This window comes from Antedon mediterranea, chromosome 10 (assembly GCF_964355755.1).
Source record: "Antedon mediterranea chromosome 10, ecAntMedi1.1, whole genome shotgun sequence".
Lineage (NCBI taxonomy): Eukaryota > Metazoa > Echinodermata > Crinoidea > Comatulida > Antedonidae > Antedon > Antedon mediterranea.
In genome coordinates, this window is record NC_092679.1 from 15,947,959 (window position 1) to 15,967,512 (window position 19,554).

The 19,554-nt window shown below is 35.1% G+C and overlaps 2 protein-coding genes and 1 pseudogene across 4 annotated transcripts in view; 2 read left to right on the top strand and 1 right to left on the bottom strand.

The window, feature by feature from the left end:
• Nucleotides 1-1,676: 1,676 nt before the first annotated feature.
• Nucleotides 1,677-1,743, top strand: LOC140061381 (U6 spliceosomal RNA; annotated as a pseudogene).
• Nucleotides 1,744-2,536: 793 nt separating this feature from the next.
• LOC140060833 (uncharacterized) lies at nt 2,537-10,457 on the bottom strand. Of its 2 annotated transcripts, none has more exons than XM_072107183.1 (9): nt 10,191-10,457; nt 7,889-8,579; nt 7,191-7,259; nt 6,099-6,895; nt 5,058-5,853; nt 4,319-4,824; nt 3,825-4,084; nt 3,466-3,717; nt 2,537-3,377 (listed from the first exon to the last, which is right to left on the bottom strand). In XM_072107183.1, exons 2-9 carry the CDS (start codon nt 8,448-8,450, stop codon nt 2,825-2,827), a joined length of 3,795 nt encoding a protein of 1,264 aa, XP_071963284.1. In that variant the 5' UTR covers nt 8,451-8,579; nt 10,191-10,457; the 3' UTR covers nt 2,537-2,824. The 2 variants fall into 2 exon arrangements, with proteins under 2 accessions (XP_071963284.1, XP_071963285.1); XM_072107184.1 differs by lacking the exon at nt 10,191-10,457 and adding an exon at nt 7,769-7,791 and having other exon boundaries at nt 7,889-7,979.
• Nucleotides 10,458-14,082: 3,625 nt separating this feature from the next.
• The window catches only part of LOC140060009 (tyrosine-protein phosphatase non-receptor type 21-like), a 34,120-nt gene continuing 28,648 nt past the window's right edge, over nt 14,083-19,554 (top strand). For both annotated transcript variants that reach the window (XM_072106036.1, XM_072106037.1), the window contains exons 1-3: nt 14,083-14,214; nt 17,030-17,258; nt 19,270-19,439. In XM_072106036.1, coding sequence (XP_071962137.1) covers nt 17,085-17,258; nt 19,270-19,439 — 344 coding nt within the window. In that variant the 5' untranslated portion in view covers nt 14,083-14,214; nt 17,030-17,084. The remainder of the gene's footprint in view (nt 14,215-17,029; nt 17,259-19,269; nt 19,440-19,554) is intronic.

The window sequence follows — 19,554 nt, forward strand, 5'->3', positions numbered from 1 at the left end:
ACTTGGTTAAACACACAGCGACTGCCAAAACTCTTTACTACTTGGACCTGACCACCTAAGAAAATGTCCATTGATGTCTCCTGAATATCATTTCACCTCATTCGTTTCACCAGAAAGTGTAAAATTGTCAATTGAAATAGAGGGTGAAGAGGGGAGGTTATATCTATTATCTGCAAATGTTGCATGGCAAAAAGCTACAGTAGGCTACTGTTAAAAAAAATGCTTCAAGTTATACTATATAATGTTTTGTGAGTAGTAAAGTAAGAATAAAATAAAAGCTCGTTATATTAGCTTCAATTTTATTCGTTAGCCGTAAGTGACAATTGTAAGCCTAATCTGAAGTAGGCCTATAAACAATTACTTTTCAGTGTTATTCTGCAGAAATAATGTGTTGGCGTTTATTAATATTTGCCTATATTTTTGCTTAAGCAGATAACTTCATTTTGTTATCATATGGCATACAAAGCATTTTTAACAATGAATCTATATCTTTTAATTTATCATGTGAAATATTTAATACAAATATTTAAACTATAGAGGGCGACAACCCGATATTTTAAACTCTGACAAATGAGAGAACTGGACTGATCCATTATTCAGTAGGTTTGTAGAGTAAATTAATTCTTAGCATGAATTAAGAATAAATATCCATTTATTGTTTTACAACATCAATAACGAAAATCACTCATTTAAATTAATATAGAATAAAATCTGGAATAGGTTAAATAACAACTATTAACACAAATTGTTTAATAATAATGGACCAATCCAAGATATTCCTAATTGACCAATCACCAGTTACTTTGAGTTACTGTAGCAACTTTTAGATTTCCAAAAATTGAATTAGTTTTTTGTTTGTTGTATTTTGTATAACAACAAATTAGCATAAAAAAAGTAATTTAAAAATCAGAAATTATTCCAGACGCATCTGAACTATAATGGTTTAATACCGGGCCTACTGTAATACCATTTTACCCCATATAACAACAGTTTTCATATCTTTATTATAAGAGTTAGTGTCATCTATTATATACTATATTGTTTGAAGGTTTGAATGGCGAAATCAAATGTTAATATAAAGTTTGCGGTACACCACGTATATTAGTTCTGAAAAGAACTGTTGAAACTCAACAGTTCTGAACTAATATACGTGGTGTACCGCAAACTTTATATCAAAATTTTATACTAATTATATATCACAGACAGTTAATAAGACATAGTCATAAATCTCTAATTTAAAACCTCAAGTTGAAAGTTGTAGTGGTCTACCAAAATTAAATAAGAACTCACCGTAGCGAATGCACGCATTGTTTTGAAAAGACACGCCAAAAAGAACGTATGTACGTATAAAGACAAAAGAATTTAAATACAAGTGGTGCAGCCTTGTTTCTTTGTTTTACGTTGCTTTTTTGTCAATTTTCTATTCATATTTAAATGTTATTTTTTAAAAGACTATAGATATAAGACGTATGAATAATATATAATAATAAATCATTATTATTATTAAGTGTAAAATAAACTAAATTTATGAGGCAATAAGCTAATGGGAAATTTCATAACGATTCAGGTAATGTGTTTTTTACCTAGGAAAATCGCGTTCACCCGAATTTACATTTACATATTTGAAAATAAAATGTATTAACGGGTATATAGAAGTCAGTATTTCTGGTATTAATGTACTTGCTTAGGCAGTACATATATTAAAATTGGAACGATACAGAGAAGATTAGCATGGCCCCTGCAAGGAATCCACGGCCCGATCTTCTCTGTCAAAAAAACAAAAAAACGCAAAAGAAATTGGAACGGTCCGCGTGGGGTCATTAAAAAGTCGTTTGGGGTAATTAAATTCTCATGAATAAACATGAGCAATGTCTGTGAGGGGCCCCGTTGCAGGGAAATGCTCGAAAATAATTCCCTGTTAGCTAAACTTTAAGAAAAGTTTTTACTTTTGAAAAAAAGAGAGGGCGGGCTTTACACTGCTTTTGCTAATAATTCTTTTTGATAGGTTTATTGTGTAACAGGATTTATTTATTTAAACAACAAAACATACCCTGTGTACTACGGTACAAAGATGTTTTGTTGGAAAAATGTGTTGTAACTAGGATTTTTTAATATAATCAACAAAAATCATACAGTTATTATTAATAATTATTTATTTTTATTTAAGAAAAGTTTTAACATTTAAAAAAAAAAATATATATATATACTATACACTGCTTTTATTAATTGTTTGGTAGGAATATTATGTAACCAGGATTTATTTAAACAACAAAACATACCCTGTACTATAGTACAAAGATTTTTTGTTGAAAATGTGTTGTAACATACAGTATTTATTAATTTATTTTTATTCTAAAAAGTTTTCCCTCTGCTTTTTTGTAAGGGCTTGGGACCTTCAAATACAAAGAGCAATGATTTGAGAGTAAATTATTGTTAATCATTTAAAAGGTAATTATAATAATAAACTTTAATTATTTTCTTAAAAATTACAGAATTCTCTACTTTAATCATTGCTCTTTGCATTCGGCAGCATTAAAAACTTTTTTTTAGTGTCGTGCAGTGACTGGACATCAATTCCGCAGAATCAATTCCAAGTTTTGATGGCATTTCCTCCACCAAGGGTATTACAGACACGATATACCCAAATTTGGGTGTACGGGGGACACCCATTCCAGGTTTTTATACACCGCCCAGTATTCGGTGTTGGCGATAGCTGGCTGTACTGTCCGACACCCGAAGATGCCACGCCACAGTAGCAACAAAGTTGGCCAGACACTCGGCTAAATTCTGTCACATACACACACTATTTCCGCAAAGTCAGAATTTATTTCTTCTGCTGTTTACGGAGGCGACGTTGAGCAGCCATAGCAGTTTTCCACTCTTCCATGGTTTGATTTGACTTAGCAGCACAATACCAAGTCCCGTAATACTGAGCGTGGTTTTCCATCAGTCTCGGTTGTTTGCACTGAGAACACACACTCACTGATGTTCTTGGCTTGTAGCGTTTTACTTGTTTACCTTCAGCTATTCTTTTCGCTGCTTGTTTCCTGTAGTGGGCGACGCTTCTAGGTATCGGTGTCTCTACAGGAAGGCTGCTGCTGCTACTGGCTGCAGGGGCAGATGACGTAGAAGGTAGTGGTGGTATTGCCATCTTACCCGGTGGAACTGGAATTGACGTTTTGTTCCTTACTGTCGCTTGCCCAACAGTGCTCTCTGGCAGGACAAATGTGAATGATGGAGCGATCGTCGACGTGTATAGCACTGCTGGCTTGATCAAAGGTTCGGGCAAGGCTCTAGAGGTGACAAGCTTGGGTTTGATTGCAGATATGCCAGATTCCAAGACTTGCCGCTCTTGCTTCTTCGATGTTCTGTTGTACCTGTTGAAAATAAGCAAAATAATTGAAAATGAGATTGTATTTATAGCAAAAACACCACCACCACAGAAACAAAAAGTAAGAAACTTACCACTGTATCAGTGTGGTACGGTTTATTTCCATCAACTGAAGCGGAGCAAACGACGAAAGGTGTCCGTTCGTTAGCACTTTGCGACGGATGTTCTTGTAACCCTTGACGATAAGGGGCCAGCGCTGCGATCGGTTGCCTCCGACTGAGATGACGGTAGATGGGTAGGCTTCACACAGTTTTGTTATAAGGCACTCCATGTACCGATTGCAGTCTGGCCATTGGGCTGGTCCGGTGTTTTGACCCAAGAAGCATCTGTAATATTTAAAAAGAATATTGTATTAACATTTGATTATATTAACATCAACTCGCATCCATCACATCAACCAACAAATTGAACAAAAAGTAGGAAACTGTCTTACCGTCTAGTGCTTTCAACACCTGGGATTACTGTCGTTTTACTCCTTTTGAACCTGCCCTTGGACAGGTAATCTTGATGTCGTGATTGGCGTTTGATGATTTTGTCATAAGGGTCGAGGTTGTTCCATAGCTGTGTAATCTGCTCGGCTTGAGTTTTACTTATGACCCCGCTGTCTTCTTTGAACTGGAATAGACAGTCGGCCAGGGCTTCTACCTTTGCATACCCTGAGATGTTGTCCGGTCCTGCAGAATCCTCGAGCTCCTGTAATTGTTTTGAATGTGAATTTTTTAAATGTTTTCCGTATATTTATGACACTCAAAGGGAAGAGGGAAAAACCAAAAAAAAAGTAAAAGAACAGAACAAACTCATTGTCAACAGTGTTTCATTAAAAATATTAGGGTTATATAAGAGACAAGTTCCTTAAAAAATGAAGAGACAAACAAAATATATGTATATACACAATATAATAATATTGATTAAAAAAAAACTACTTACAGTGTCGATAGGAGCTGCGTCTTCTTCAGCATCACTACCATCATGTGATGATGGAGGCTGCTGCGGGATCGGCGAGGGTTGCCTAACTTCCGGAGGCGCACGATGATGACGTCCACCCAATCGGCGAAGTGATGGAGGTTCGTAGTCCGGTTGAGTTTTGTCATCATACCCTTCGTCAACATCGAAAGTGTACACTTCTTCGTCAAAGTCTGCATCGTCACTTTCATCATCTGAAAAGTGAGTTTCGAGTACTTTGTTCGTTTGGTTGTACAAGTACTCGACTCCGATGAGCTCCCCGGTGTACTTGATCGGAAGGACGAAACTGTTGTACAACTTCTTACCAAACACTTGCTCTGCCAGTGTGTTCAGGCCATGCTGGTGTAGCCCACTGTATGTGTTGGGATGTGGGGCTCCAGACTGTGTGGCAGCTACTGCCCGATTTGTGTTCCATCGCACAAGTCCATCCATCAGGTAAGCCTGAAAGTGAACGTCGCTAGCACGCTCACCTGTAAAGCAAAACCAAAAATGATTGTTAAAAAACAATAAGTAGTTCCATCGTACAAGTCCATCCATCAGCTTGGAAATGAAAATCAACCTGTTAAAAAAAATGATTGTTAAAACAGCAGTTACAGTTTCATCACACAAGTCCATAAATCAGGAGGCTTGGAAATAAAATTGTCAGCATGCTCACCTGTTAAGTAAAGTGGAAAATAAGTAGATATCAAATAATAATGAATACCTGGAATGAACCTGTTGAGGTGAAGATGGAACGATTCCAAGGAAGTGGAGCCTCTTGCACAACGGTAGACTGGTAAGGTGACTCCACCCTTGATCATCTCACTGGTTTTAACATAGAGCTGAATGCCTTCTGGGTCCTGAATGCAGGCAACGTGTCGCTCTTGCGAGTTCCAGATCTCCCAGGTACGGTCAGAGTCCAAGAGTGGGACGCCCAACGTGTCGCGGCCTTCTTCACCATCGAGCGAAGTGAGGAGTTCTCGGATCAGGTTAGCTGTCTCCCGAGTTCCTCGTGTAGTTCTGCGACAATGCAAAGCAAACTCCCTCTTGCTGATGTTTTGCAAGATGATGTCATCTGTCGGGTCGGAGTGAGCTTTGCTGGCGATGAGCTGTCCACGCTTGGCACGCTTCAGGCGCTCAACATCTTCAGCGCTCCACTCAAAAATGCAAGCGGATAGACGCTTGAGAAATATTGGGTACAGCTGGTGCGATTCTGTTGCACAGGCTGCAGCAATTCTTCTCATGAAGTGCCAGATGTCCAGGCGAATATGCATGTCGGGCCAGACGCTGAACATCTTGGTCATGGTTGAACGTCCGCAGCAGTCACGATCAACATACAGAATCTCTGCGGGAGGTACGCCAGCCGAGGCATATCGGTCGATGATGCCTTGGATCATTTTTTCCACACCACATCCTTCTGCAGCAGTCAGGACCGAAATGAGCACCTGGCCGTGCTCATTTCCAACGTTTGTTGCCCATGCCGCTGTTCCAGAAGCGTAGCCGGCTAGCTTTTTGACAATCTGTTAAAAAAAAAAAAAAAGGCTTATATATTTAATAAGTGAATAAACAGAAATATTAAATCTTCTTGACCACAAATCTGAGAAGGAAAAAAAATGATTAACAAGTAATGAAAGGAATGTTAAAGCTTCAACACAGCACATCTGCAGAAAAAAATAGTGAATTGAATAAACAAAACAAGAAATGTAATGTAGAAGACAAAAAATGCATTGTTAATGAAATGGTATGTTTCTACTGTGTTGCTTACTTTTTTGGTCGAGTCAATCTTTAACACTCTCCCAAATGTTGACGTGATTGAAGCCTTGAGCTCGTCGATTCTTCGCATTACATCGTTGGAGTAAATGGTGAGGAACCACTTGACAGAGGGCACTGGGATCATTTCTGATACCTGGTCGAATTTTGGTGCAGTAATAAGACCACTGTCACGAGCATCACAGAACTTCTTGCAATCTTGCAAATAGAGAGCCACTCTCTCGTTCCACCGTCTTGCATGTTGCTCCAAGACTTGTTGGCGAAGCTGCGAAGGGCTGTTGCCAAATCCGCGGTACTTGAGGAGCTGCAGCACCCGGTTGTCGCATGCTAGGCGGTACGAAAGTACAGCGGGGAACTGGAGTCGATGTGGTAAATCAAGTTGTTCCAATATGTTGTTGCTCCAGCCGATTTGTTTTGCGTGGCAATTAGGGCACTCCAGGTACTCCGTTGCGAGTATGTAGTGGCAGTCTAAGTCCAGGACCAGACGAACGTGTCTGTAGAGACCGGCAGATGTGAGTGGCCGGTTCTTGCATCCTGGTCGAGTGCAGACTAGCTTGATTAGCCAGATCTTGCGTGGCATCCAAAGAAGGAGACGATGGCCGAAGTAGCTTCTGGCTTTTGGTATGTTCTTGCAGAGCAAATCCGGTTTTGGTGGGTCGAACCACATTTGCTTGAGTTTGGTAGAATCCAACTCTGCAGTCCCCTTCTTTGATTCCTTGAATAAGGCTTTGGAAATCCACTCTTGGTCAATCTCGGACAAAGTCTGTTTCCATCCTTCTGGTACAAGGCAGTCTGAAATAAAATTTGACACTATAATTTATACAATAAAATCAAATAAATTCTTTAACCAAATTAAATAACATTAAATGGTTAGTCAGTCAGCCAGCCAGCCAGCCAGCCAGCCAGTCAGTCAGTCAGTCAGTCAGTCAGTCAGTCAGTCAGTCAGTCAGTCAGCCAGTCAGTCAGTCAGTCAGTCAGTCAGCCAGCCAGTCAGTCAGTCAGTCAGCCAGCAACTGAATTATACACTATTCATACATTAAACTGAATTGTTGGTTTCAAAATAAACAAAACATAAATAAATAATTACCTTGCCCCTTTGACCAAGAGACTGTCGTAGGCATAGTATTAGCAGGTTCTGTAGATGCACTTGGTTGGGCTAGGTTAATCAATTTGTCAAAGAAAATTTGTCAAAGAAATGTGTTAACAACATTAATAAATCTACAGAAATACCTGTTCTTTACACAGATAGCAGATAGCATTTTTTTATATTTAAACAAAAATACATATAGCAGTATATATAATGCATCAGTAGCCGAATGTTAATAAAGGTGCAGGTAAAGCTTACAGTGAATAATGAAAAAAAAACAAAACAAAAACATTTTCAAACAAGATGAACACATGACAAAACAAGTATAAATACATAATACATATATGACAAAATAAGTAAACATACATACAAAACAAAACAAGTATAAATACATGAGAAATGATGTAGTTTTTAATAGGCATAATAGCATGTTGTTTTTAATTTGTTTTTTAATGCAAAAAGTACTTTAATGAATAAATCAAAAGAAAATAAAAAACATGGCAAGTAGACAGGGTTTTGTCAAGAGATACTGCAAACAAAGCATATTTTCTATTTTGTTTTCTACCACATATACTTACCAATGCAAAATACATTTAGTACACTATAAATATAGAAAAAAAAACAATTCAAATTATTAATTAACAAAAAATGGACTAAAAAAGTTAATTGAAACAAAAGAAATTAGAAAAAAAAATTACCTGGTGCATCAGTGGATGGTGGCTGACAAAAAGCATCAAAGACGTCCATAACAGCAATCAACTGATCGTCTGAAAAATCCTCAACTGATTTACCAAGAGGTTGAGTTTGACTCTGAGAATGTGATGTCTGATGTCTAGTTGGTCGGTTTCTCCCGAGGCGTTCTTTCTTCTTCATAGCTATGGCTTCTTTGCCCTCAGGAAAAGACTCCAAGTACTTCTTGAACTTGAATTTGTTCAAACTGAGCGGACTCGTACTCGGAGCTTCGTTTGACATCTGGGTCACCAAATATGCAGCGTATCCAAGAACATTTTCGACTATCCACTTGAATGATTGCCCTTGGTATTTGCCGAGCTGAAGTTTGTAGCAACCCAAAATATCACATTCGTCTTTGGTGTCTCCTCCCAGAATGCGTACTTCCTTCAAGGCATCTTGATGTACTTCATCAGGAAGTAGGCATTTGCGATTCGATTGCTTTTTGGACCTGCTGAATACTTCTGCAGCAGTTGTATCACCCAGACTCAGGACACCCTTCTCATTCCGCTGAAAGATTGGTCGCAACATCTCCAAACCTGCAAGACTTTAAAAAAAAACAGATCACGTGCAAAAATGTATGTGAACAAAGTAAGTATAAACAAAAGAAATGTTACCGTAAATATTGATGACTCGGTGAAAAGCCAGTTGAAGTGAATGCTAAGTGGTAAAAAGAGAAAATATAGATTACTTTTAGAGCTACCACATAATTTATAGCTCTAGCTTAAATGAAAAATTGTAAGTAATTTAAAAATAAACTACTTTCTTTTGTCATTGTTGGTGCACCATGAATTTGGGTGCAATAAACTCTGGTAACAATTATTATGTGTGACCTTGATATAAAAACACATTGAATATTTATTCAATTATTATTATGTTACTAATACTAATTAAATTATTACATAAAGCTACTTCTATTATAAAACATATTTATAAAAGGTTAATAATTGTATAAATTGATTCTACCTTACAGTCACTAAATTAGATATTAGTAATGTTATATAAACTTTGCAGAAAAAAAATGGTGTTTACAAGACTTATGTGATAGTAATTAGAATTAAATTCTAGGGATTAAGATAACTTGATACATGACAGCTGTCTTTGTTTACATACCTTGCCTAGCCTATGCCCAAAGTTTATGAGGTGTAGGTATATAAGACCTTGATATAAAAACACATTGAATATTCATTTAATTGTAAAATGTTAATAATACTAATAAAATCATTACATTAAAAGCTCCTTCTATTCTAAAACATAATTCTAAAAGGTTAATTAATTGTAGCCTATAAATTGATTGTACTTACAGTCACTAAATTAGATGTTAGTAATGTTATATAAACTTTGCAGAAAAAATGGTGTTTACAAGACTTATGTGATAGTAATTAGAATTAAATTCTAGGGATTAAGATAACTTAATACAGGACAGCTGTCTTTGTTTATATTCCCAAAAGTTTATGAGGTGTAGTCATGAGATAAGACCTTGAATATTTAACTAACTGCATTTACTTAATACACTACATTCAGATATTCAGATAAGATAATATTTATTTAGATAATAATGAATGAATATATACAAAATAGAAAAAAGTTATTAAAGTGAACATATAGATAAAGCAGTAATTGATAGTCATTATTATCATGGATCCCTTATAGAAGTTAAAAACTTGTCTCGTAGGGACCCACAACAAAACACATTACTAAAAAAAAATAAATAAACCTAGAATATATAATTATATAATTTAGGATAAAAAATTACAGTATAATAACATAACTAACATCTTCTTTATAAAAATTATTTAAATTATATTTCAATAGTTTCATATAAATGAAATAAATTACATTAAAAACAAATTAATAAACAAAAACTAAATAAACAATAACAGGAGAAGAACACTTTCAGTCTGTCACATATAGACTAGGCCTAACTTCTATCTATTCTAGCCTAGCTAGGCCTCTTTTCCTCCTAGCAGCTAACTAAGAAAAACGGCCTATTTTATCATTTTAATTTAATTGAATTTGTAGGCAAACAAAAATATGACAAAAAATACACTAACAGAAAACAATTAACAGAAAACAACGCCCACAATGTATTAATTTTTTTTAAATTAACTAATTAAGGCGACGAACTCGGCCGTACTAGGCCTGGGCGCGGCCGACAGCCAGGCCGCGAACGTGCATCGGGACCGATAACACGTCTCTCGCGGAGCTGATCATATATTTGGCCATACTTTAAACGCCCGTTTTTTGACTAAAATCAATTTTTTTTCCTACCTTGAATACAAGCAAACGGTTGCAGGATACTACAGCTTCTAGATGATGACCTCAAATAGGATTGCGCTTAGAAAAACGATTGAATTTAGAGAGCGTTTAGAACGAGATGTTGTCACAGATAAATCTGATCAAAATCTCAAAGAAAAACCTCGCGGTCCCCTCAATCTCAACTTTCTAGTTGCATTACGTCACTCTTCAGCGCTCCGATAGGTTAACAATTGAAACACTGACTTTCCATGATCGTGATCTGATTGGTCAATAACCTGTTCAATTTGCCGTGAACGTCTGCGATTGGTTAACAATTGAAACATGAATTGAAACAATAAACCTTGCATAATGGGTTAAAGTGAGCAAGGATGACACGCAAAATCGTGAAGCGTTCCATATTTTTTAATTTGTTTAAATCAATTTAATGTTTTTTCCCCCAAAAAATAACAAAAAATGAAGTTAAATAACTATATAATAGGAAACTACCAAATCGTAATTAAAACGGTTTATATTATCTGTTTTTTACTAATATATTCATTAAATATTTATAATAGTCCATATATTATTGATATGTTCTTATTTTAATAAAGAAAAGTGATCAGGGAGGTAGTGGTTTAATTCGCAAATTTCGTTCATCGTTTTGAAACAAAGTTATGGAGTTGAAATGACTTATATGTATTTAAACCAACCTTTATTAAAGACTAGCATATTTCGATTAATAAAAAGTAATTTAAATTAGAAATAATTCGTTATATATCTTAAATAAGACGTGAACTTAATAGTTCTTTCAAAATATATAAAACGTTTTTGATGGAAGAGGGCGAACTATATTTTTCAGTCATAGTACGACGGGAACTATTGAACTATGATTATCAATAGAGGGGGTAGTTGTCTTTTTTTATACCATCATAATAATTTTAGAAATTTTTATTGGACTATTGTACAAATTAATTTGTATAAAAGTAAGTAGCGACATTTCTATGATATGAGGATATTGCATAGCACTATCTTTAAAGTATTTTATGAATAATAAAGGTGTATATAAATAAATAAAAAACACGATCCTCCAAGTTTAAAAAAAAACCACAACTACCCCCTCTATTGATAATCACATTGGCAGTGCAATAGATTCCGTACTGATGATAAAGTGTGATGACCTGCTTGATTCGGAAGCGCGTAGCACACAAGTGACGCGCGCGACATTACTTCCGTTTTATGCACCACATTACATAATGAAAAACATTTTCTCAGGATGACACAGATGATTTACAAATCTAACAATGTTGTTTACAAATATTTGATATAATAAAAAATAATTTCTGAGAGTTGTTTTGTAAGAAAATAATATTACTGTACTTTAATTTATTGAATGCATACTGTGAAGGTACGGTGGCCCACAACTGTCACGCACACTATATAAATCATATTCACACAATTAAAGAAGGAATCACACAATTAAAGAAGAAATCACACAATTAAAGAAGGAATCGCATATAAACAAAAGAAAGCATGAAAATATAAAACGAAATGCACAAATAAAGAAGAAACGCGCAATTAAAGAAGAGCTAAGCACAATTAAAGAAGTCCGCAACAAATTCGAAAGCTCCTCGCACAATTAAAGAAGTTCGCAACAAAATCAAAAGCTCCTCGCACAATTAAAGAAGTCCGCAACAAATTCGAATGTTCCTCGCACAATTAAAGTACAGTAGTCCGTATGGAACGCCATCGCTGCCTCCGGCAGCAAGCTTTAATTCTATTACGTTCGGCTCTTTTACCATTCGGCGCTATTCGGCCCATTTACCATTACGTTCGGCTCTTTCAGCATTCGGCGCATTTCTATTTGGCCCATTTACCATTACGTTCGGCTCTTTCAGCATTCGGCTCTTTTTTATTCGGCCCATTTAACATTGCGTTCGGCTCTTTTTGATTCGGCCCTTTTATATTCGGCTCTTTCTGCATTACGTTGGGCTCTTTTTAAATCGGCATTTTTTTATATGGCGCAATTAAAATCTAACCTTTGACATGGGTCAAATGGAAGAAAATCAACGACTGGAAATGATTCTATGAAAAGTTTACAAACATTTCATCATCATGGCGCCAACCATGAGTAGCCAACCGATTAAAGATGTGTTGAATAACCTAAAATTAATTCATCTTTTAACAAATTTTGAGCGAGAAAGGGTAAATTATTATTATTAAATGTTAGGCTGACACTAGGCTAGGCCTAGCTAGCCTATGCCATAAATCAACCTTTTCTCTCTCAAAATGGTCAATAAGGTGGGACAATTGCAACTTCTCTAACACATTAATCATGTCAATAACATGATTAGTCATATTGAAATAGCCTTCAAATTCATTTAATTCAACCAACCAAACACTCTACATGCTGCATCTATTTGTTTTGTAAACTTTTCATAGACTCATTTCCAACCGTTGATTTTCTTCCATTTGACCGCATGTAAAAGGTTAGAATTTAATTGCGCCGTATAAAAAAGGGCCAAATCACTAAGAGCCGAACGTAATGCAGAAAGAGCCGAATAAAAAAGGGCCAAATCAATACAGAAAGATCCGAACGTAATGGTAAATGGGCCAAATAGAAATGCGCCGAATGCTGAAAGAGCCGAACGTAATGGTAAATAGGCCAAACAGAAATGCGCCGAATGCTGAAAGAGCCGAACGTAATGGTAAATGGGCCGAATAGAAATGCGCCGAATGCTAAAAGAGCCGAACGTAATAGTAAAAGAGCCGAATAGAATTAAGTTTGCTGCCGGAGGCAGCGATGGCGTTCCATACGGACTACTGTACTTTAATTTGTTGCGGACTTCTTTAATTGTGCGAGTAGCTTTCGAATTTGTTGCGGACTTCTTTAATTGTGCGAGGAGCTTTCGAATTTTTTGCGGACTTCTTTAATTGTGCGAGGAGCTTTCGAATTTGTTGCGGACTTCTTTAATTGTGCTTAGCTCTTCTTTATTTGTGCATTTCGTTTTATATTTTCATGCTTTCTTTTGTTTATATGCGATTTCTTTAATTGTGCGATTTCTTCTTTAATTGTGTGATTCCTTCTTTAATTGTGTAATTCCTTCTTTAATTGTGTGATTCTGTGTTATAGTGTGCGTGACAGTTGTGGGCCACCGTAGTGAAGAGAAACATCGCGATTTCCAGTTTCTAAAAACAAATAGCTAGCTAATAGTACTGGTATAAAAAAGAATTAAACTTGAACTGAAGTACAAATATACAGATAAGATGAAGTTTATTTCATCTTTCACAGGAAATTCCTTAAATGATGAGTTTGACAAACTTAACTAACAATAAGAAGTAAATACATCGACAGATTATGTCTGAAAATGTTCATATAGGCCTAACATCGTATTCCCGTAAGGATAAACAAATTAATTAATTAAAGTAAATTAATTTACTTGTATTCCAATCCAGTTCGTAAATTCACAGAAACTGAAATTTGATTGAAGTTAAGCGGATTTGGGTTATTATTTCATAATTGATATTTATATTGACTCAATATATGTCATAATTTGTATATGGTGTGACTCTCGTATCCTGGTTGAGCGGTGTCCTTTGATAAAAAGCTTTTCCACATTCCTAAAATAACTCCTCCTTTTTCAACCCACTTTTTGTGTCAATGTCAATGCGGATTGATATTCCTGCTTACAATAAAGCAATAAGTTGTGAAAACAAAAACAAAATTACATTTATTCGTCACGATTAAAATACTAAACTTAAAATAAATGATTTTTATGTTTTGTAGGAATCTATTTATTAATCTATTACATTTGAAATAAAATGATGTTATATTGAAAAAGAAGTAGATCCTTTGAGGCAGAATATGAGTACACAGTCTGAGCACAGGATAGTAGTATAGAGGATTCCCCAGTGGTGGTGTGTGGTGGTTAAAGTCGAGTCTGCTAAGCTAGCCTACCGAATCCTGTGTCATATGTTTGTTTACATTGTTTGTTTAATAAATTGAAATATTTATATGAATATCCTTTCCATAGGACTATTTATTTGAAAGCGGTGGAAGGTAAGGGTGTTGTTGTTTTGTGTTAATTACGTCGTATTCCTCTTTTAGTTGCTGTCTTGTCTAAAACAAGCCACGCTAACTAACTAAGCTAGGCCCGGAGGAGTCCTTGATTGATGATAAGTGTTATGTTAGCCGAGCTGGCTTGCGCCCCGTGCTTAGTATGACATAAAGACTTAGTCTAGGCTTAAATACAAGTCCTCGCTGGTAAGATACAACGGCATTTCATAGGAATACTGCATGCATAAACACATTTACTCTAAATATATATCATTTTAATTGTTGGTTCGCTTTCAAAATAACATTAATTATTATAGTATTATAGTACTGAGTATTTTTATTAATAAGTTATTTTTAGATTTAGGCTTACGTACAGTAGTATCTGTCCTACTGTATATAGGCCTAATAGTATTAGAAAGCCACTCCGAGAGTGCATACCTCCGCCTACTGGAAAATTCTCCTACATCAGATTTCTCCGGTAAAAAAATATATATATGTATTTGTGTGTGTCTTAATGCTGTTTGTGATTTACGCTAATTTCACTACAAGCATGTGTATGCGAGTTTGGTGTAATGGTTATGTAACAAGCCTTTCAATTAACAATAGCTTCAGTTGAGTAACAATAGAACAGCAACGCGAAAATCAAACAAGTGAATTTGAAAAGAAATAGGTTTTGTAAACTACTTGCATCAAAAAACGTGCACATTAAATCAAATTATGTTTTACAATTACAAATCACAAATTATAACTCTTGCCTCTTGTACAAAAATGAAGTTTTTTGGACAAGTAGTTCTCGAGAAAATTCAATTTGAGTTTACTTGTTACTTTAAGACTGCTCGCCGGCTTTTGAAAAATTCTGTCCTATCTTTTTAACACTAGCAGGTCTGAAAAGTATACTAAAAAGTGGTCCAGAATTGGGACCGTGGTCGGAAATGGTCCCAAAATTTTATGGAATGGTCCTTAACCACATATCTATCTGTACATTCATTTTCGTAAAGACCTTGTAATTACTTTTTGAGTAATCCTGCTAACAAACAGATAAACAGACAGACAAACACACACGATCGATTACATATACCTCCTTGGCGAGGTAAATGATGGTATAGCAACTTAGAAGTCATGTATGTAAGGTATTGGTTTTTTTTATGAATGTTTTGAATGATTTTTTGAGTCCTCTATCAGAAAATGGTCTGTATATAGCTACAGATGCATTTACCCTGATTGAAATTAAAGTCCATCCTGGCCGGCAGCCTGGTACATGCCTGCCTCACAGACATGGTATCTATACAGACATGTATACAGTAACTGTGCCTGCAATTCTGTTTATTATTCAACGTTATGATTTTTTTCATCTACTGTATTATCCAAATCAGAACTGTCAAAAACAATGTGTTTTTTTATTTCATAACGTGTAATGTTTAATAATACTGGTATATTGGTAGAATAAGAAGGGTAGACCACCCAACCAGCAGTTTGTTGGGTTTACCCAAAGAATATATCACCAGGGAATGAATAATCCCCGAATTTTGCATTATAAATTTGTAACAGAGAGTGATGCCCGCCTTCATAAAGGCGGATGTATACAGACTAAATAAAACTTGATTTTATAGATTATACATGTCACATTAAATAGAATTATGATATATAATTTTGCAATTGTAAACTATTTTATAATACATATTTAATAACAAACTACTGTAGTGTACATTCACTACTAAAGAAAATTATTTACTAACATGCTAAATTAGTTCACAAATAAAGGCCAAATAGCAACAAAAAAAATCAACCAAATTTACTCAGCATGGCCTGTTCTTTGTTATTGCCGCGTACTAATCGACGGCCGTTAAATTAAGTAATGTTTTTATGATATAAATTGGTATAAAATACATTATTAATAGGATATACAATGTTAAATTTAATTACCTGTAGTATTTATTTTTTTTACCAGAAACAAGTTAAATATAGAAATATTATTGAACTATCTTTCGCGTAAACAAAAACATGCCCGGTAGCACGCTGTTAATGAAGCGAACTGTTTATTCGGCAATTTTTTTACTAAATAAATTGCATGAAACGAACAATTAAATATTCAAACAGCATTTAACATGTTGGCATACAGTTAATAACATTTTTTATCATGAAAACATTACAGGTGGTCCAGGCTTAGATTAGTGTAACCGTTACAAAAAGGTGTATACATCCTGACTTACTGTATAGCGGCGCCCTACCGCATGGACAATATTACTGTTACAGCAAAAACCGTGGAATACTAATCTTGTATATTTTTTTGGTTTTACCACAATATTTATGGTATGCAGCTGAGAGCTCTGTAAAAGTGGGGTTAATAGCATATACTGTAGTACTGTACAGTACCTATAAAATTCCTGTATTTCTCAATAACTGTCCTAATCAGTACTGTTTTCTGATTGGTCAATTATTTTGGCATGTCCAAACCTGTCCTACCTTTCTCTTTACTGTGGTTGGTTGATACCAATAATACTATACAGTATATTTTGTATCCTTGACTTATGAAAAAAGATATTTATTTTGTAAATCTGGATGGAGAGATTATCTTACCACTTTCCTATAGGAACTGCGTTACTACACATCTAAAACTGAATTGTTGGAAATGTACAGTATGTCCATAATATTAACCTGCTCTAGTGACCAGCACAGTAAACTTCAAAAGTATTTTACTTTCACATAAAATTCTCAGTTCTGTTGTGGTTACAGAACATTTAACAATTAACCACCAACATGTACAAACTTTCTGAAGATGTGTTTGATTTTCAACAGATGTTTAATTTCTTTTTTTTAGGTAAAAATGAATTGCAATTACAAAGGATTTAGAAGGAAATAATTAACAATTCAAAATGCCATTTGGACTGAAGTTTAAGAAAACCCGGAGATATTATGTCTCTGGCAAGAATTCATTCGTTGCGAGAATACAATTACTGGATAACACATTTATGGAGTGTACGTTATCAACTGAGGGCACTGGTCAAGACTGCCTTGAAGTTATTGGTCAAAAACTAGAGCTGGACGAGGTAGGATACTATTTTAATCAAAGTAACTATGTAAAAGGGTATGCCCTGAATAGAGGTTTTTGTGGGTAAAAAACCAATAAATATACAGTAACTGTACTATAACCACAATGAACACTAATTGATCCTGGACTACGACAAACTTGTGATTTGCTTTATATCTGTACACTAGTTCAAATGTTTATCCAGCAATTCTGCACCTGTATAGTAGTACAGTATATACTGTAAGCCCTGCTAAATCCAGATGGAAAGCCATTAAATCTTGATGGTTATTGGCCGAGTTATCAAGATGTCCCCGGAACTTCAAGTTTATAAAAACAGCATTACTTAACTAGACATGTAACTCGTCACTTTGACGAGTTTGGTTATCCGCCGCGCAAGTGGTGCAACATTAACATTAAGGGGATAGGTTGAGGACAAAAGGAAGTGTTCACGTTGGCATTATGACCTGAACTGAAGAATATGATATGTTGTTATTGCTGAATTTTATTATTTAAATTCATATATAGTATACACAGTCTAATCTGTATCCATATCACATACAGTGTAGAATAGGTGAAATTACGGGACCCGCTATTTATTGCAATTTTTAACATGTTGACGATTTTAAAATGAAACGCGAAGGTAGCAATTCCGAAAGGAAATTATCTCAGCAACAACGTATTAGCGTGTAGAAGAAATTTGAATACGTGAAATATTGATGCGCGCTCTTTTAAATGTAATGAATTATGACGCAAAAGATGAAAATACGACTTTTTTTATTTAACTGGCCATATGATGACGTCACGACATCCGATTGGCAACATTTTAACATAATTTTGTATCTACAATCCAATAGCTTCCAGAAAAAGTTTTAATCGTGATTATCACATTTTATTCTTACGAGCTATAACAGATTTAAATTTACTGTAAAGATGAAATTGATGCCACACGTGATTTCAATTTTTAGGCATGATGACGTCATAAAAATTAAAATATTTTTCACTCATGCGAAAGATAGTTGATTGACCTAGACAATATCAAAATCGGGGTGAAAATGGAAAACGGATAAGTGGAGATGCGCTCTATTCAATGTGATGAGCTATGACGAAAGATACAAAAATCCTAAATTTTATATTCGCGTGGCCATACGATGACGTCACAATGTCCGGTTAGCCATATTAATACCTGATCCGATATCTACAACTCATCTACTTCCAGAATATGCCATCCACAAAAAGTTGACCGTCTAGTTTAGAAATTATGACTGTTTAAAAAAAGGCATATTTTAAACGAATTTTTTAACCTTTTCATAAAAAACGCGCGCAAATTGTCCAATTCGACGTGCTCGTATGACGTATCTTTAAGTCGAAATTGTTAAAAATTTGGTTAAATTACATGAAAAGGCTGGAAAAACATAAATCACGCGAAAAAAATACGTTTTCAATGCTACGTGCGCACCGCACACGTAAAAATGTGCGCACGCGTGGGAATTTTTGACATGTTTAAAACGACATGAAACGCGTAGAAAGTTGATTATAAATTAGTTTCGCGCATTTTGAAATTTTAAATGCGCGTGCGCGCGTAAGTTTGTGTAAAACACGCAATTTTTTTTCAACAGAAAGTTAGCGCATGATATAAATTAAACTTTTGCAAAGTTTCAAGTTGAAATGTTATTTGGTTTTCGACATATGTTAAATACGAGAAAATCGTTAAATCGCGCGTACGTCACGTTGCGCAATTGTAAACATCATGAAAAGCTTCGCTTGACGACGTTACATAAATGTCAAAATGTTAACATAGTTAACAAAATGTTATGTTTGCAAGTTTCAGAGAAAAGCGTTACACAAAAATCATACAGAAAGAAAGAAGAAGAATAAAAAGTTGATGATGATGATGATGATGATGATTTCGTACAATCACAAGAGGTTATCCTGCAACTTCGTTGCGGATAACCAAATTACAAAGAAATATAAATAGAATTATGCTACAGTATACACTATACAGGATTTTCATTACCTTCCTTTTCTTACAGTTAATGTATTTTGGGTTGTTGTATATAAACAAGAATTACAAGTTAAGATGGGTTGAATTGGAAAAACCATTAAAGAAGCAACTTGATAAGAACGCCCATGATACGTTGTTGAGATTCGGTGTGATGCTGTATACGTCCAATGTACAACACTTAAACCAGGAGATTACAAGGTAAGGAATTGGAGATTATTAACTTGCCCAAAACCGGACATGGTTAAGGAAGGTACATTTATCGCCACCCCTCCCACTTTTTATATCATTTATTATATTACATATGATTATATGT

Bases quoted from the DNA above. Each gene is read 5' to 3' on its own strand.
- LOC140060833 (XM_072107183.1), bottom strand. From the start codon at position 8,450: ATGTTGCGACCAATCTTTCAGCGGAATGAGAAGGGTGTCCTGAGTCTG. The intron at 7,260-7,888 runs GTAATTTTTTTT...TGATTAACCTAG, and splicing joins ACCATCCACTGATGCACCAG to CCCAACCAAGTGCATCTACA. The intron at 3,718-3,824 runs GTAAGACAGTTT...TAAATATTACAG, and splicing joins GGTGTTGAAAGCACTAGACG to ATGCTTCTTGGGTCAAAACA.